Consider the following 19,817-nt stretch of genomic DNA (forward strand, 5'->3'; position numbering starts at 1 on the left):
CAACCCTCAACCCTTCATCCCTCCCTCGATCCGTCCTTTATGAATCATCCTGGCTCTCCTCCATCGATATTATTTGTTTACAGCACCCCTTTTCACTTCCTCCTTCCACAGCTACTATAGCTCCCTCGACTCGCCTGCTTCTTTTCATTCATTCAACCTTTATTTACATCTAGAGGTATCATTGAGGGCATGTCCTCATTTTCAGTGACATTGACATTCTGGTGCACTGTCAGTTTATCTCGAAATAAAGTGGTTTACTTCATCTGGCTAAACTGTTAGCTTGTTTACAACCTTCCCAGATCTCTGCTTCAGTGAGTACAATGTTACCATAACAAATAGAAATGATGGCCAATTACACCCAAGTTGCAATAAACCAGCATTATCTTTTAAGTCAGAACTGTGTGTTCAGATTCCCTCACAGCTGAATTTTTCAGCCTTCGACCAAATCTCTGTTCAATAAATAAACAAATGGAGAGTCTGTGTGACTTGTTTTCAAGCTCTGATTGGTCTATAATGGCCTAAAATGAATGAAATACGACAGTATACCAAGAAAACGAATCCATTCCAATTCAGATCCTCAATGCACCCATAATTTAGACCAGCTGCAGCAGCTCTCAGCAGCTTCTGTTTGCATCCAATGTTTTTGTCTGCATAGCCCCCTTTTAAATTCGACTGTATTGATTATTTCACCATGTGTAAACAAATGCAACCTTGAAACTAGACTGTCTGGAAGAATTGACTGAAGTACCACATTTCATAACCATATACATACCTGACTACAACCCAGGGCTTTGTACAGATCTCTTTGATCACATCTAACCTTTCCTTGAAAGATAGTTTTCTTGTGCAGTGATCCCTCTACCACTTTTCCTCAAACATGTCACTCATTCCACAACAGTAAACAGACACAATTTAATTTGTCTTCAAGGAAATACAGGAAAGAACAGTCTTTTATCATAAGAAAATAAGAAAAAAATCCTACAGAGGAGATTTACTGTACATAGCCGCACTTGACGTCGCAAACAGATACTTAACCAAGTTGTTATCATATCAGGAAATGATGATTATCTGTCCATCATTGTGACCTTGTAGCTTCAACATATTAGTGATATTATCAATCCTGTACAAAAAACGTTAGTGATTAAAAACAGTAAGGGTAGAGTGAACATTTGGGGAAAATCTCATCAGGAGTGTTCAGTTGGAGAGAAACAGGGTAGGTGGATGACTATAAAGTTGTTGTCTTACAACAGAGGAGCTGACTTAATGTCATTTCTGGTCATGCTCAGGGCATCAACCAGGCTAAGTAAAGCCATGCTCACATCAGCCACTTATCCTTTTCCTTGTTGAAGTTCTCTGCCCACTGGCGCGTAAGCTCCAAGTAGTGTTCTGGTTGGTTGGGTTGATAGTCCAGGTACAAACGGGTCACTGTTTTCTTGGGTACCGCCTTCTCTATCTGTGTGCCTTCGTGCCATTGATTAAAGGAAGTAATGGTGACAATTTCTGGTCTGACGGATAGAGCTGCCTGCAGGGACGTCTCATAGTAACGCCCATTGACCCGGTTCCTTGTGTTATGGTTGTTCCACGGCCGAACAGCTGTGTCCACGTACCCTGGACCAACGCTGGGGATGAACAACAGATTGTTTGAATCGCAGAAGGCCTTGATGGCTTTCCAGTTCTGGTGGGAAGAGCCAAAGGAGAAGCCGTTGGAAGCAAAGTAGGTGTACATGCCATCAAAGCCGCTAGCTAGGATGTCATGTTTGTGGCGCTCTTCAACAATGAGGGCAACAAAAACCCCGTCATATGGTGTGCCTCTGATGGTGTGGGAGCCTTTAGCTGTCAGGAGCTCTGCCCAGGACTCTGGTGGAGTCAGGTAGGAGTCATATATATAGAACAGAGGCAGGACTCGCCCCGTGCTGGACCGGAATCTGTAGAAGGCGCCATGTTTTCCATACCTGAGAAAAATAAGACAGAGAGAAAAAAAAAGGATTTAAGAATGTTGCATGAAAAAGTATTCTTAAAGCTATTATATGAGGATTTTTGGGGGATTATAATGGTGGTAGTGTACATTGCTATCTGCAACACTGTCCTAATTTGACACTGCCACTGTAAATTGGGACTGGAAATTTTCCAATCCAAAGGGTTTTAATTTGTTCTCAAATTAAGAGTCTCCAAAAATAAGATTATGCTGACGAGGCTGACTGGTGGCTTCCTGTGCTTTGTCAGTTTGTCTTGCTGTCTGCTAGGATTTAAAAAAAAAACAAAAAACAAAAACCCAACTCTTTACTACCACTTCACCACAGTCAGAAATGTAGAAATTTTAAAATCCTACACTATGCTTTAATGCTTCTGAGAAAGGGAACAAATTCAGCAATTCAAGTGACACCTTTCCCATTGCATGGTCATTTGAATCAATGTCCACATAAAAATGTTACTGCAGCTTAAGGTCTCAGGGAGCATGGCTGAACAGATATTAACTGCTGTTAAAGGCCCCACATTGGCTAAGTAATGTATCCCATTATGGCCAAATTACCGTTTTCAACAAGAACAACAATGACAGGCAGTTAAGCTAACAAGCTATATGCTAGTGATGTAAAACTATTGGTCTTGTTTGTTTGATGTTAACTACACTAAAGTCTCAAATTTAATGATGATAAAATAATTTAATTTAAAGAACTTAATTTATCCCCAGTGAAGGGCAATAAAAAGTATTGCATAGTAACAACTACAAGTGCTACATACAGGGCACATACAGTAAGTCAGCAGTCAGAGGTGGGAATAGGAAGATTCCCAGAGTGGAGGGGGCAGAGTTCAATAGATCTCTTACTCAACTTACTGATAATTCAGCACCTTTAATACAGCTAAGATTTCACAGTTTGTGCCAGCAGGTAGACTTCAGAAAATATTCATGACTTACTAAAACCATCATCTCGGTTTTCTGTCTCTCCAGTTTTTGTTTCATTTTACACAGATGGTCAGCACAGTGGGTTTCTGGAAATATTGGCAGCAATGTAAAGGAATAGGACTCAACTCAAAGCACGCTAGCTTGGCCTTTTATTTTATTCTAATCTACTATCATTATAAACATGGCATCACTGAGACCTTTTATTCCCATTACTAGACAGTGTGGGATCACAGTCGTCTTTTTTTTCAGACTACTACTGAATATCTTATTAGATGAAACACTATCTGATTAGCCTCACAGCCCTTCTCCATGTCCTCCTCTTAAAGCTGACATATTTTATACATTCCTTGAGTCACGGGAAAAGCTGAATATCATCAAACTATGTGAGATAGATAAAGAATCAGGTTTCTTTTGAGACATATTCAGACCAGTTAAAGTTGGAGCAAAAGCCACCTGCTGATCTATTATAGCAGGATCACAGGGGAGACATCTATATTTAACTACTTGTTCCTCACCTTCCCACATTAGGCTTCGTGTTTCACCAGAACACTAGGCTTCTAACGTCAGTGCCGCTGATATGGAAAGCAGAGCTCAGTTCTTTGGTGAGTGAAAGGCAGCTATTCCTCTCTCTGGCACAGAGAAAAGTGGATGCCTAGAAAAACAACTTACTTGTCAATAATATATTTGATGTTGTCATGCATGCTCTGGTCCGTCCGCCCTTTGTATGGCTGTATGTGAAAGGCCACCTGTGCAAAAAAACAGTGGAACACTGAAGAAAGGACACTGCACAACATGATTATACAAATACCTGGAAAATAAGAGGTTATGCAATAATTTTCAAACTAAGCACTCAGTTGCTCATTATTCCAATGCATTATTTGTTTTGATGGACAGCTAGTGTGAAGGCAGCATTTAATTAGTAGTCAGTGGACCTCGCTAATTATTTGGCTGCGCCGTCTGTGAATTAGAGTGTTGATTGAAGTGTCATGTCGTTCCGACTCTGGAGGTACTTGTTTCCACGGTGATTGCATATTTTTGTATGAATACTCAAATACCAAACTGCTCAGCAGAATGACAGCATCATGTTCATCAATCTAACCAAGTGTACTGATGAACAGTTAAAGGACACAATGAAAATGCTATATCTTATGCCTTTCATGAGGAGCTTTGCAATGGCTTCCTGTGAAGCTGTTCTGTGTAGGTGATCAATAATGTGTAATCATGACACGGCTGAACAGGTCATGGCAAGTCAGTTTCATTTACACTGACCAAATCAACTGAACCATTCAAGTCCTACTGAAGAGTAAATAGTCCATGTGTTGATGCAAATGTAAAAAAATGTGCTAAATGTTCTTGATGATGAACTCAATGAGGAAATCTGCACTATGTCTTCCAATATCCAGTTAATCAGTACATACATGTTCAAGTCTACACAAGCTTACTGTCATTTCTGACTATGTTCTCCCAAGTGCACAACACAGTCCTTGTGATTGTTTTCCTACAATATCCACTATTAATGTTGTTTATGATCAATTTTAGCAACTCAAAGCACTTGGGTAAGGTTAGGCAGATATTATGTTTATCTACTTATATAGTTTGACGTTGTGAGAAACAAGGCACACTGACTGAGACAAGTCCAAGTTCTCTGACAGATGATGATGGATGGCAGATGGATCTTGAATCATGCACATTATATAATTGTAATTGTAGCTTTTGATTAGTGACCATCGTTTGCACACAAAATTTCACATAGCACGGGCTGTCTTGTTATATGGTGTCGCTGAGTAAAAAAAAGGAAACACACGCATTGCTATCTTGTCCCAGATTCTTCTTTTATTCTACACGGACATGACTGACAACATTTCAACCATTAATGACATTTGTTCTCAAAAAGTTGTCAATCATTTGTCCTCTTCAAGAGCATTCGTAGTTGAAATGTTGTCAATCATATCCACTGAGTTCCTTCCTCTTCTTTTGTGCTGGTACTGCCATTACTCAGCACCTGCAAAGAAGTTACTGATGTGTGTGTGTGTGTGTATGTGTGTCTTTATGATTGAAAGGGGAAATGACTCACACTTAATGATTTTTTTTCAGGGGCAAACTCTGCATTATCATTCAAGTATTGTAATAAGAAATAAAGCAAATATATTTTCAGCTGTGAGATCATATGTCACCATTAATGAATGATGATGATAATTCATAATATAATTATAATGAACCTTCAAGCACAACTGCAGAGCGTGACTTTAAACTTTGATTTTCAACATTGCGTGACAATAATCACATTGTTGTAAATGTTGAAACACATCAATTTGAGCTGTGAAGTTGCACTTGAATGAGTCCTTGTTAGATGAACCCTGTAGAGTTTTCCTTGTAAACAAACATAATTTTGTTATTACTGAGTGTTTCTTAACACACTTCTAAGCTTAAGTGTTTTGAAACCTGTTTGCATTTTTTATTTTATTTATGCATTACATTTTAATTCCTCATTTATTGCCAAATTGCTACACTTTGCAGCACATGAACACCACTAACTGTTGATATACATTACTGTGCATTACCCCCTATAGAGCTGTCTACCACATTAACCCATTGCTTGCACAACATATGTTCTCATGCTAAGCTGGTGCAACACAAGATAAAACAGTACAGCAACCTGCTTATTGAACTGTTACTTTACATTGGGGAATCTTGCATACATCTAAATTTCAGTGTAGTTTATCGACACAACATTCAATACTCTACTTATCGATACAGACCGAGTGTACTTGAATTTCCGCATTGCCTGGTAAATGGTGTAAAAATAAACTCACAGAACCTAAGTTTAGCCGGCAGGATGCTGAGCATTTCTTGAAAATGGAGCCGAGAAGGAGGAGGAGGAGAAACAAGTGAAGCAGATGCTCACCATCCCCACAGGCTTGTCCTGTATTGTCATCCCATCTGTCAACACATTCAGGTGACACGGGATGGCATCTACTCAACTAACTCAGGGTGACTCAGAAATCCTTTTCAGCTGCCTTTCAGTAACAATTAAAACTTTAAAGACTATCGTTAGACCTATTTTTTCAGACTTATGCAATCCAGTAGGTATTTCGGTTCATAGAGTTTTTAGAGGAACCGAATTCAAACAAGGAAATCATGAAAACTGGAGGATTGAAAATGAATTCACAGAGAGCAGTGTGTTGTGTTTCTTTTGCAGGAGCTGAGGGTTGAGTGATGGATGCCCTCTGTCATCCAGGATAAACGGTACGGTTGTTTGCTTCAGTCACAAGGTGGAAAAAGGTCTACTGCAGCTCAGCAGCAAACAGTAAAGCATTGACTGCTACAAAGCATTGACAGAGCTGTCGAGCTGCAAACACCGAACGCTCAACGCCCACTCCACCTTTTAAAAAGAGGCTGCAAGGTCTTCATAAACAGTTTCCATGGTAACATGGCAGTGTTTGGTGCCCGGGCTCGGGCTTGTCAGTCGTCTCGGCTGGTTGGAAATCATGAAAGTCCAGCGAGGTAAGACGCTGTTCAATCTGTTCCTGTTTGGTTGAATAAACCACGGATGAATGCGGATGAAAAGTGCTTTATTTGCTCAGATGGCCCCATGTTGTGTGATTCTGACAGACTCTCATATTTATATTACAAGCCTCAGGTGTATAGATGCTGCTGCAACAAACAAGCCTTCCGAACAGTTTTCAATGATGTTTGGCTTTTCTTCAGATGTTGACAAACACAAACCTGATGTTTTATCATCATGTTGGAATATGCTACATGAATTCAGCTCATAATGTGCACTGAGATAATGCAAAATACCATCATGGAAAGAAAAAAAATGGAGCCACTCCAAACAGCAGAAAATGGCAGGTGTACCCAGAATTACCAGAAATCCTGCAATGTGGTCGGCGTAAACTACATGCAAAACATCCACATTCACCTTCCATCAAGTCTTTGACTTAATAGTAAAGGAAACTACAGGAAGACTGGTTCCAAACCTCGGAATCACCACACATATCTCTGATTTTTTTCAGTAATTTGAATGGGTCTGAAAGCCGTTTCCCCAAACAATGAATCAGAATGAGGACATCATCTTCTTACAGCTAACTATACATCCATGAAAAATAGCAATAGAAAAATGGCCACAAAAATGACAACAAGCATGGATGAAATCGATGTAGCTGTATATGTATATACATGTATAATGTAACTAGGTAGCCAGTTAGCTATGTAGGAAGATAACATCCCTATTCATAGTTAAACCTACAGCTCTCGATTGTTTCTCCAACAGGCTGAAAGAGGCCTCAATGAGCACAATCTACACCTACTTGAATTGCTGAACAAATTAGAGATGTGGCAGATTCAGAGGTCTGTAACCAGGCCCACTCAGGTCAGACAACCTTGAAGTCTTTGTTATGATATCATCAAATGGGCAGGAGTCAGCTTTGCAGCAGCAGTTACATTTCTAAACCAGCAGCAGGTATCTAACCAAACCCATCTTTTTTACTCACAAAAAACATTTATACCGGCAAAATTACTCACATACATTATGTGAGCAATACATATATTACAGCTCAAAAACATATTTTGTATTTATTTACTCTTCTAAACTGCATTAACCTGCATTTTTGGCCATATGTTGGACATATACCCTAATAAAGTTGATATGGTGAATGTGTTATCAAACAGTTGCCCATTTAAACACCTGGAAAACACAGAGCACCATTTTCATTCATTTGGAGTTGGGTTTCTGGTCACCTGCTTAATGTAAGTCCAATATTTACTCTTTATGAAAACTTTATGGCTCTTTAGCTGCTAGATGCTCTACTAGTATCGTTCACCAGCTAGTTGCTAACTTTGTCTGTCTGGTGTTTGGTCCTTAGCATGTAGTGCACAGTGTTTTTTTTTTTTCAAAACAGCTGATAGTTGGTGCTGGAAATGAGGTTGATGAGAATGGTGAGACTAAAACAATGAAATGGTGCACTGTAAAAACCAAAACAATAATCTAAAAGATGCTAAATCGCTGATTAGAGTTGAAGGGAACTGCAGAGTTATGTGATAATTCTCTGTGGGTTCATCACCATGAGTGACACCTTTCACATTACATTACACATTACACACAGTCATTTCACCCATTGTCAATATAACTACAAACAAATATCGACTAGTGCATTTGATGTTAATCACATTTGCACATACAATATATTTTGTAGCAAAAGCATATTTCATTGTGTATTGAGCATAGAGGGAAGAAATGTTTTTTTCAGTTCATTAAAATATTCAGATCTCACTAAAACAAGAACGCTTCCTTGTGGTGACAACAAGAGAACGTAGTGCTATTCTGCTCTACTTAGTTTTTGATTTTTCTCCTCTTGTTTGCAGCTAGCATCCCAACAGCAACATTTCATTGGGAAAACAGGGTCAATCTATGCTTAATTAGTGAGGATGGAGCACTGGGGGGGATTATGGATCAGTCTGTGCCCTCCTGTGTGTCATTTGTGATGTGTCAACTGATTTCTGTGACACTGGTGGTCTGCTTTGGATGGAACTTAGAAGGATGATCCATCTTTACATCTCATTCCACCTTTAACATGGACAGAGGAACACCTCCCTGTAAGTGGCTGTATCCAAAGCACTGCATCATGTGACATGTGATGTCTGAAGACACACATATGACATTTGCAGAAAAAATGCAGACACATACACATGACTGCTCACACACACAGACTTCAGCCTGTATTTTGTCAGCGGCAGCTCTGGTACTCTGAAACACTAGAGCATTAGCCCTCAGGTCAGCTGTGAGATACACACTGTTGTGTAAGTCTGACTGAGACACACAGAGAGACCCAGTTCTCGGTCTAAGACTTCCATATAAGGAGTATGAAAATAGACTGAGGGAAAGCTCTTCTGTCCTGTTAATGCTGAATCTACAGTCTGTCCTCAGTTTGTTTTTGCCATCTCTCTCTCAAGCACCTTCAGCATGTTTTGGCTTAATGGCATTTGAAACCCCTTCGTGCTAAAGTAGATATGACTTTGTTTACTGGAGTTGTGCATTGAAAGGGACAATCTACCCCTAAAACAGCTAATGGCTCTGCTAGAAAGGCGTCAGACAGCAGAACATCTTCATCCCTCTGCGTTTCATTACTGTAAACGCCACTGGGACGCAACATGGAGGTATGAATTTCTTCACTGTCAGAAGCCTCAGTGGACCACAATGCTATGCACGTGTTTCATTTTGAATAAAGGGCATGACACACTTTCTCTCAACTGGAAAAAATTGAGTCTTCAGGCCGGGTCACACCAGCATTTAAAACAGCAACGTTTCGCAGTAATATCAATATCAATCCACTTTAATGGAATTGTTGTGATAAATTGACTTGCTTGTAGTGTTTGGGGGTAGATTTGGCAAATCTCTCATGTTGAGTTCAACTTTAATTAACTTTGACACCTGAATTGACTCTGTTGACAAACAGCAAACTTCCTGAGTGTACTGACCTTTGAGAGAACACAGTGCTGCAGAGTCTAAAACAGCGGAAGCTATCATAACCTATTTGCTGCTTTTCACCATCTACATTTATATAATCCAGCTCTGTTGGGTATTAACTGCTCCACAAAAGAGACACGGGTTGCAGAATGTTATGAGACAGGAGTCAATGGTACGGAGCCACATCGTTCTGAAAAATTTTGTGTGCACAAGGGACTTTTGGGACTTTGAGTGCTCTGTACGACAGCACAAATGCATCTCTTGAATACACTGTATGAACTTATTATCTGGTAAGCAAAAGAGCTAGCTGGCTTAACTTGGAGAGCTATTGTGACCTATAGTGCTAGCATGTTCCCTGCTGGCTAGTATCTTAGCTGTTAGCTCAGCAGCTACAGTAGTTCACCAACTACCCCAGTGAATAGTCACTATGTCACCTACAGTAGCTTCCACTATCACCTAATTTGTGAAGACGTGCAAATTAACTTTGCTGCACCACTTTATGGTGTGACCATGTCTTTATGCTCTTACTATGCTATTCTTATTCCTCTCTTCACGTTTGAGGATGGACATGAACAAACAAAGATATTTTGTGTAAAATTATTGAATAAATTGTATAGAGGATATTCTGACTTTAGAAGTCTGTTTTAATTCACATGATGGATGAATTAAGTGGATTAAATATTCATTGTTTGGCAGCTTTACTTTTTTATGTTGTGTTCACATTGCAGGAATCATGCCCAGAACTCATCTATTGCTCATATCTGGTATTTTGAATGACCCTTTGAACCTATTCCACAAAGTAGGCCAACCCACATCTGAAATCAATATGAAATGACACTCATGTCAGAAAGAAACTCAACAAAATAACAAACAATGTCACATCAATATTTCTTTCAACATAATTAAGTTTGACTGAATTATCATCTTTAAAACTCTTCATGTCACTCTGTGTCACTCTATTTCCATCGTCCATCATTATTCTGTTCTGCATGCTTACACTGGCTCAACCGATAGGCCTTTTTCACAGGAGGACATTTTGACATGTCACAGTAGGAAAAGCACAGGTGTACATAAAAAAATGAATGATAGCTGAATTCCATTTAGCTGCTTCAGTTTCAGGGTGCTAGTAATACACATGCTGGCTCACTGTTACACTGTCATGGTTTATTGGGACACTTGGATAGAACAGAGCCATTGTTAATGTTATTAGTAACAGTACTACTATGTTAAGTCAAAATGTCTGCTTTGAAAAAGGTCCATGGAGCCCAAACTATGACAGTGAGAACACAGCGCTGATGATATAAGATTCAGATCGATGTTGTTCTCACTTTTGTTTGCAGCACCACACAATTAACACTTGCAGTCATTCATTCATTAAATCGTCAGAAAGGAAAAACATACCGGTTGTCTCACCAGTTACCTTGATGCTGTGCCTGTGGGCGGCGTCCATGACAGCAGGAACCAGGTCCTCGGTGGGCTCCCCGTGGTCGTCTGCCACCCCAGGAGGATACCAGGACAACACTAGCACCCCTACAACACCACAACATGGGGAGGAAGTCTGGTCTGAGTACAGTCAGGCATGAAGTTTGAATGTGATGATGTTAAAATTCAATCACTAATTGGACTGAGATTAATTTGTATTATTAAAATCTAAAATGTAGATTTTCCTCTATAACTATTCCCCTTCTGTTTTTAACCAGGGGTGTCTTTATGACAAAGTACTTGGGTTTCTGGAAATCTTAATATTTTACTCAACCCAGTATCTAGAAATTATGTCCATATTTGACAGTTTCACACCTTACAAGGTATGGGTTGTACCAATTTTCAGTTCCAATGCATGACAGAAGGTAAGGGTGTGGAGGTCGGGTTGGTGGATGGGCGAGTAGCGAAGCTGACTGTAATACCTAAAACTTCATGCATTGTCAAATTTTTGGAAAGTCATGCTCATTTCAGTGGAGGATGTATGATGAACAATAATGGACTAATGCCCCCCACTGGCCATCGGAACACCGACTTATTGGTTTTTTACCAAACTTTGTATTGAAACTGGATTGTTAGTACAACAGGAAGTACGGAGGGGATGATGGGAGCCATTGTAAACAAAATATTCTGGCTGCATTTAATAAACAAAGAGTTTTTTTAAAACTTCTTTTCCATAACGAAAAGTTGAACTAATAATTAAGCAATCAACTTACTGTTAATGATGATTATCATGTACATGTAAGATTTTTTTCAACTTTTTCTCTTAAAAAACATTGGCATTAATCTTTATTCAGGGGTTCTCTTAATCATCCAATATCCAAGCTCCTGTCTGCCGATAAGGTTACTTTATATATTTCACAAAAACTACTGTTAACTAACTAAGTTCATTTGCACTCTACAATAAAAACACACATGGTGGTTACTTTATAAGCTTATTCCAGATTTTTAGACTAAATTCACCTTTAAATTTGACTCCTTTTAGACTGGCAAAATGAAGGATTTCAGTATTTCACCATCAGGAGTTTATTCCTAAGGCGTGGAGATGCTTTTGAAACAGCATATTAAAAGAAAATATAATTCAAAATTAACTGAATAAACAAAATATGAAAAATCCAAATGATTAAAAATGTAGAGCCCTATACCCCTTTTCAAGATGCATTGGGGGACTTGGTCTCATGGCCCCAGTAAGTCCTGGTTACTGCCCTGAAGAATGTCAACATTTTACCATAACAAAGAAAACATGTGGAGCCAGTGACGCGAGAATAGTTACCTGCTGCCGCTGCTTCTATCTGGGTCATATGTGACTCCAGCACCTTTGGGTCCCTGGAGCTGTAGGGTCCCAGTTCTGGATAAAAACTTGAGGCAATGTCTTCTGGAGGTGTGTGCCTTCCTTGAGCATGACTGGCTGCAATTTTAGGGTCCCAGTGTGGCACTAAGACATGATCCCAGTGGATGTACTTGTTGTCCATGCTTGGAGAGCCATACCACAGATAGTAAAAGATGTGCACGTCGTAGAAAATACTGTATTCTCGGTCCGATTTGGTGAAAACCACCTTAGTGTCGCTACTGCCCATGTGGAACTGGCCCGGAGACACCATCACGTCTTTCACATCCAGCCTCCTCCTGTCGGATCTCTCCCCGGTGAAATCCATCCCGGGGGCCAGGTCCGAGAATCCGTCGCTGGGCTTCAGCGTCCTGAGCCCCATCATGGTCCCGAAGATGAAGAGCGTGAAGAGGAAGAGTGCCACCAGAGCTTTTCTGCGGAGCCGAGTCATTGTCGCTGTCCGTGGTGCTGCTGCTGCTGCTGCAGGAAAACAGCCAGTCCAGAAGCCAGCAGGGGGATAACACGGGTTCCTGTTAGTGCCAACTGCTGCTGCTACATCCCATGAATGCAGTCATCGTCTTTAAGCACGAACAGGCGTCGAGCAGGTAGCAGAAAAGGCGTTCAGTCACTGCGGCGGCTCGCGCACAATCGAGCCTGTAACACGCACGATAACCAGAGCAATCTCATCTCACTTCCATAATCACGACCTGAGGGCATTCTGCTCTATAATGCTTCAATAAATCGCCTCCTGTTCGCCCCGCGCACAGCCATGATCATCATGTCGGATTTTTATTCCTCCTTATCCTTTCCTCTTCGAAAGAAAAGTGACAAATCAGTTCCCTCACTCAACAATTTCTCCATGTCTGTACAGAAAACAGAAGCCAGTCTGGTCACAGCAGAGGCTTCTTTAAAGCTATAATAAACCAAGCCTGGTTACCTTTGTATTGCATCCAATCGCTTGTTCCTCTCCATCATCTGCTCTTCCTGTGTCACCCCATCCTTATTATTACGGACCACATCTGTTTCTTGGAAAGTGGTTCCGGTCCCAGTACGAGCCCTGTATTGGAGAAAGACTATTTTTATTGAATGTTATAAACCAGAGAATGAAACATTAGATTCCGTGGCGAGGCAGGAGGGAGGTGGGATTAACCCCGACCGGAAAGAGATGTATGAGGGGTGATTAATGCCACAGAGAAGCAGGAGGTGGAGATGCCTGTAGGAATTCATCTATTATCTTGGATATACAGAGAGATTTTTGTCTGAAAGAATGCGAGAATGGCTTCATCATGTTGGTAAGGCTTTGTTTTAATGGTCTGTAATTACCTTGTAATCTCTAAGTAATTTCCAGGGAAGCTGAGAGGAAAGAACAATGTAATTTGCAACTAGTTATAGGTAGCCATACAAGAAAAGTGACCCGTTGGCCTATACATGCATGTGCTGAGTGATCAAAGTAACAATTCAGCTCCCACGCTGTCAACACTTAGCCTAGGCCTATAATTAAAATGTATGCTAGCAATATTTTGGTATAGAAACAGCAAGGAAATTCATGACAAAGTCTGTTGCTCTGACATGTAGCTATAAATGTATTTTTATTTTAATTCTTGTAATTCATTGTTTATTGTTTTTTTTTTGGGCAACCAGTCAGTCATTCAACATAAAATAATTCACATTGCCCACAAATACCCAATCCCCTAAGACCCCCCTCAATACACATGTGATGGAGAAATGGAAATTTGCTGTAATTTGTTATTATTTATATGGAGAGTGATACAAAGAGTTATTTTTGCATCAAAATAAACTTCAAAATACAATCCTGTGTTTTACAGCTGTAAAACATATTTCATATTTTAAGCTTATAATGTAAATGGTGACTCGTAATGGTCAAAGGAGGGCTACAAGTCAACAATCTTAATTTTGCTTACTTTTGAAAAAATCTCTGAAGACATGTTTTCAAATCATAATTTCACAGCTGAAACATTTCAAAAATGCTTCATCTACAGTTGATATGAATCTCTCAAGAAAATATGAGGTGATGTGGCTGAGTTTTAGTGCAAAAGAGAGAATTGACTCATTGAATGTTAATCACTTAATAGGATGTTGGTAACCCCTCATAAGACATGCCATTTTCTCCTCCATCTTCTTCACTGTGGCATTCATACTAGCTTGATGTGCTCTGTAAGACGAGGTAATACCTGTAGTCTGACAGATCTTACAACATCTTACAATTTCATTTAGTAGACGCTTTTATCCAAAGTGACATACATCTGAGAGTTGATACAACACAAGCAAGGATCTAGTCAGGAGACAACAACACGAGTAAGTGCCATAAAGCTAAGTTTGAGTCCGATAGGACGTAGATGCCAAGAGGTGGTGCATAGAGGCAATGCATAGAGTGTATACAATGCATAGAAGCAGATTTTTTTTTCAGTCCATAAAGGGCAGAGGTGTTCACGAAAGGGTCTTTAGTCTTTTCTTAAAGATTGAGAGGGACTCTGCAGATCAGATGGAGTTTGGTAGCTCGTTCCACCACCGGGGAACTACAGAAGAGAAGAGTCTAGCTAGCAACTCAGAGCCTGTTGTGGTGGTGGTACCAGGTGCCTTTCATTGGCAGAGCATAGTGAGCAGGAGGGAGTGTAGACCTGAATGAGGGAGTTCAGGTATGGTTTTGTAAGCGAGTGTCAGGTTTTGAATTTGATGCGGGCAGCAACTTGGAGCCAGGGGAGGGATACGAACAGTGGGGTGACATGTGCTGTTTTGGGCTGGTTGAAGACCAGACGTGCCTCCGTGTTCTGCATCATCTGCAGAGATTTGAATGTACATACGGGGAGGCCTGCCAATAAGGAGTTTCAGTAGTCAATGTGTGGTATTACAACAGGCTGTACCAGGAGCTCTGCTGCATGCATCTTCCTGATGTTGTACAGGCCAAATCGACTCCAACCAAGTGATTGAGGCCACGTGAACCTTAAAGGTTAGTTGGTCATCAATCATGACACCAAAGTTTCGGGCAGACTTTGTGGGCATGAGTTGGGTTCATTCAAGCTGGACGCTGATGTTTTGTTGCATATAGGGACTGGCTGGGATGACAAGCAGGTCTTAGAGAGGTTAAGTTGAAGGTGGCGTTCTTTCATCCATGGCAAGATATCAGCAAGGCATGATATCCATGCTGAGACTGTGTGGTCTGTGTGGGCAGGAGGACCACGCATTGGAGCACTGACCCTTGAGGGACCCCTGTGGGTGAGCCATGCGGTTTGGACACTTCTCCCCTCCAAAATTCTCTAAAAGATCTCCCTGAGAGGTAGGGCATGAACCAGCATAGGGCAGATCCTGAGATACCAAGCTCAGTGAGTGTGGAGAGGAGGATTTGGTGGTTAACCGTGTCAAAGGCAGCTGACAGATCTAGCAGCAATAGAGCTGAGGACTGACCAACAGCTTCAGTTGAACGCAGTGATTCCATTATCAACAGGAGAGCAGTCTCAGTAGAGTGCCCTCGCTTAAAGCCAGACTGATTCGGATCGTACAGATTGTTCTCAGAAAGGAATTCAGAGACTTGGTTAAAGAGCGTATGCTCAAGTATTTTTGATAGGAAGGGCAACATAACATCACAGAATATGTACTTTTCTGTCATTTTACAAAGAGACATATGTACTATCAAAAGAATGGTACCCCATTGTATCAATAGTCACTATTAATAGTAACTGAGCTCAGTCTCTGTTAATGCTGCAAAACAAGGAGAATCTTTCTTAATAATCAACATAGCTTTTTGGGTGTTTTTATAATCTTCTCTATATTGTAAATCTGTGTGAGTAAGTGTAGTAAGTAAATGGTTAATTTACATAATTACATATTTTTTTAATCATATAGATACAACAAATAAGGTACAAATACAAAATCACATGAATATTAAAGTATATTTTATCCGGTGGAACTTATAGAAATAGAGGCTCTGCAGCAAAACAGCCCCCGAGATATGTTATAAGCATAAAATACATTATGACTTCAAATGTTTTATGCTTGGATGGTGAAAGCCAAAAATGGGAGAGCTGAATGTGTCTCCAGCTGTTGCAGTACACTAAAATCTATTGTAAAGAGATGAATAATAGCTTATTTAGCCATTTCTGTTTGCTAATTGTATATGATTCACACATCTTCTTTTTTTACTGGATAAGGAATCATTCTCATTTTATTGTGGATCTAGTCTAAGACAATACATGCTTGAGGTGACATCTAGTGGGAGTGATCAAATAGTGCATTTATCATCTATGTGCTTGTACCTATTAGAATGTAAGACTGGCCATTATCTTCCAATAGTGTGTGAGAGTAGATTATTACGACTGGATAAACTGCAAGTCCAAATGTCACCCACAGATGGTGTCTGTGTATTTGAAATAGAATAAATTACACAAGAGAATAAAGGTTGACCCCACCTTGCTTTCACATGGATTTTTTTGCATGAAGGAATATCATTTGGCTGAAAATCAGTTAGTTTGAAACCAGTGACAACTATGGGTAAATCAGTTTTATGCACTGTTTTCTCACCATTCACACAGAGCCTCAAATGACTGAGATATAAATGCAAGCTTGGGAGAAAATATTGATTGCTGTTGTTGAAGCTGTGCTGATTTAGAATTTTTCAGATAAACAGAAGCAAGAAGAGTTCCTATATGGGTTAAGAAGTTTCTCCTATATCTTATGCTAAATAAGCCATTTAAAAAACCCACTGGATTATCTAAAATGCACTGGCGCAAAGCTGAAGACAGAGCTTTTTTCATCTTCTAAAAATAGATGTTTTTTTTTATTCATGGTTTTCACAGGACAGTGATAACAAAGGATTTAGCTAAACTGATTTACATGTAGGATTTAACTCAGTTAGAAGGTTTGTTAACTTCAGCTGTTGCCTCAACATTTCCAAAACTAAAATTCATGAAAAGATAATTTTCTTAGTTGCAGTCAAGCAATTGAAGTGACCTTTTCATATCTGGGAGTGAGTTGTCATTCAACAGCACAGTGCTTGGTAGACATGGTATTTTAACCCCACTGACATTTGATAATATATTGAGAGACTGGATCTTCTTTAAATGGCAGCATCTCCAAGTTTATAAATGTAATAATGTATATGAATCCTTTTATACTGCAATAGCTGTGGATTGTAACTGTATAAAGTCAAGGAAATATGGTGCCATACTCCAATTTCCAATTCAAAATTTCAGCATTGTGATGTGATGGCAGTGACTTATTCCAAGGCACTCCATACAGTAGGTCTGCATGGCAGTGCATACTGGAACAGGTCAGAGGTCACAACTAAACAGCATCTTGATTTATAGACTTTACATTTAGGCATAAAATAGCATAAATATCATAAAAGCCAGCTTGAAATGCTTTGCTTTGTTAGTGGAGCTGTCCCTGGTCCTGAAACAAAAACAGCCCTCCACCCTTGTTGTGATGGATGGTACTGATGAGCTTTTACATGAGTGTTTGTTGTTTGCCTCTTCGTTTTAACATTTCTCTATACATGAAGTTAACTGTACCTGTCCTAAATATGATATGTAGTACAAAGTGAGGAGGTTGTGATATACACTCACAGGCCACTTTATTAGGAACACCTGTGCAATGTAATGCAATCAAATACAACAGCTCTGCCATAAGTTCTACTTTTATGCAGCTTATACATTTTCAGTTTTTGTTGACATTGTTAGAAAAGTGATGATTATACTTTATGTTTATTATTGAGGTTGTAGTGGGTGGTGATGGTGTGCTAGAGTGTTCCTAATATTTTGTCCACCCCATTAACATACATGAGGGGGGCAAAATATCAGGAACACTTTTCAATATAATGCAAATTTACATTCTCCACATATCAGAATTCAAGATATCTTCTAAAATTATGACTTAAATCATTGTGCCTTCTCCTAACTCACACTATTAGATTCTTCAACCCTGAAAATGTAGCATTATACACTAGACTCAAAATCCAAGAACAAAGAAGCCAAGATAATAACAAATGCCCTTTTTGTACTTGACATTTTTAAAGTCACCATGTGTAGGATTTGAAATATTTTTATATTGGCGCCATCTTGTGGAGGTATCAAGAATTATATAGTTCTATTGTAGAGAGCAATGCATACCCCTACAGATCTGTCCATAAAAGCCTGAGACAAACTGGCTAAAAGCAACACATAGAATGCAGGATTGTTTATTTTTTTCTACAACACTTTTGTCATCACACTAATTTGAATGATGCTCTGATTACTTAAAAATCTGCACATTGTAGCTTTATACATATAAAATGGCCACCATATAGGCACCTGATGATAATGAAAAGGAAAGTTTTCTGATTGAATGTTCAATTAGTAGTCTCATAAAGTGGTGAGAACCCAATGACCAGTATCAGCCCACCTGATGAGGGAAGCTGTTAAGCTATCTGTTACTGCAGAATGTCACTATGGTCCCAACAGCAAAATATGAACAATCACTTAAACCATTCAGTCTCGGTGTCCACTATTATTGACTAAATGATTTTTGGTCTCAGCCACCGAAAACACACTGTTCTAAAATTTGACTTACAGATAAAACAGGGTGTTGAGTACCAGACTTTTTTCACCTTTTAAATGTTAATTTATATACACTTGGTGTAATATTAACATATTACATTAATAATTTAAAAACTTAAAGTCCCCCTTAATGCTCATTTCATTTGGATGTTTGAGCTTCATTGTGCAGAATGATGTATGTGCAGAGTTTAGGGAGGGTCAACTGAAAGACACTAACAAGTTGCATTAGCCAAGTATTAACCTCAGTCTCATTTCATGAGTGAAAGATAAGAAAAACTGGAACAACAATGAAAAACCTTGTCATATTCCTTTACCCGAAGTCTTTGATAGAAAGGGCTTCAGCCTGTCATTGTTGCCTGCTCAGGGCTGAGGTGGCCTGCAGCAGCCTTTCTTTCCCACAGGCTTCATGTGGGAGGGATATCTGTCAAAACATGGCAGTGGGTTATAGATTTACTATTGATCAGGCATATCGATTGATTTCCCTCTGGAGGAGGGGTGAAAGGTGAGCTGACAGGCTTCCCAGTGGGGCCGCTGGTTATTCCCCCCCCCCTCACCCAGCAACAGACAAGGGCCCAGGCACTCATTCCCCAAGTGTGCTCTCAACCATCACCACAACATTACACACTATAAATACTGCAGTCTTAATGGAACTCCAACATGAGCAATTCAGGCACACATTCTGATGTTGAAGAACTCTTTCTATCTTTTTCTGCTCTCTGTCATTGAAAGGAAAATGAGGCATCTTTTCAATCACTGTGACGTAACATATGTTTGTGTGTGCGTGTGTGTGTGTGTGTGTGTGTGTGTGTGTTTGTGTTGGTTCAGTGATGGCTGCTGAACAAGCGCGTGCCAAGGCTTTGTTCCCACAAGCCCCCCTGAGTGACCCAGGTCACCTTAGGGTGGCCTGTTTTGTTGTGTGGCAGCCGGTGGGGCTCTCCATTTCCATGGTAACTTTCAGAGGATGCATGAATGGAGGTAGTCATTTGGTTTTAATTAGGCAACACCTCTCTCTCTCTCTCTCTCTCTCTCTCTCTCTCTCTCTCTCTCTCCCTCCCTCTCTCTCTCTCTCACACACACGCACACGCACACACACAT

General features: G+C 39.9%; 1 protein-coding gene across 1 annotated transcript; it reads right to left on the reverse strand.

Annotated features, from left to right (window-relative positions):
- Positions 1 to 898: 898 nt before the first annotated feature.
- Positions 899 to 13,312, reverse strand: maneal (mannosidase endo-alpha like). The gene is made up of 4 exons (XM_044336037.1): positions 12,121 to 13,312; positions 10,789 to 10,898; positions 3,572 to 3,648; positions 899 to 1,952 (listed from the first exon to the last, which is right to left on the reverse strand). The coding sequence occupies exons 1-4, from the start codon at positions 12,623 to 12,625 to the stop codon at positions 1,316 to 1,318; spliced, it is 1,329 nt and encodes a 442-aa protein (XP_044191972.1). The 5' UTR covers positions 12,626 to 13,312; the 3' UTR covers positions 899 to 1,315.
- Positions 13,313 to 19,817: the final 6,505 nt, after the last annotated feature.

Source organism: Thunnus albacares, chromosome 19, assembly GCF_914725855.1.
Source record: "Thunnus albacares chromosome 19, fThuAlb1.1, whole genome shotgun sequence".
NCBI classification, from domain to species: domain Eukaryota; kingdom Metazoa; phylum Chordata; class Actinopteri; order Scombriformes; family Scombridae; genus Thunnus; species Thunnus albacares.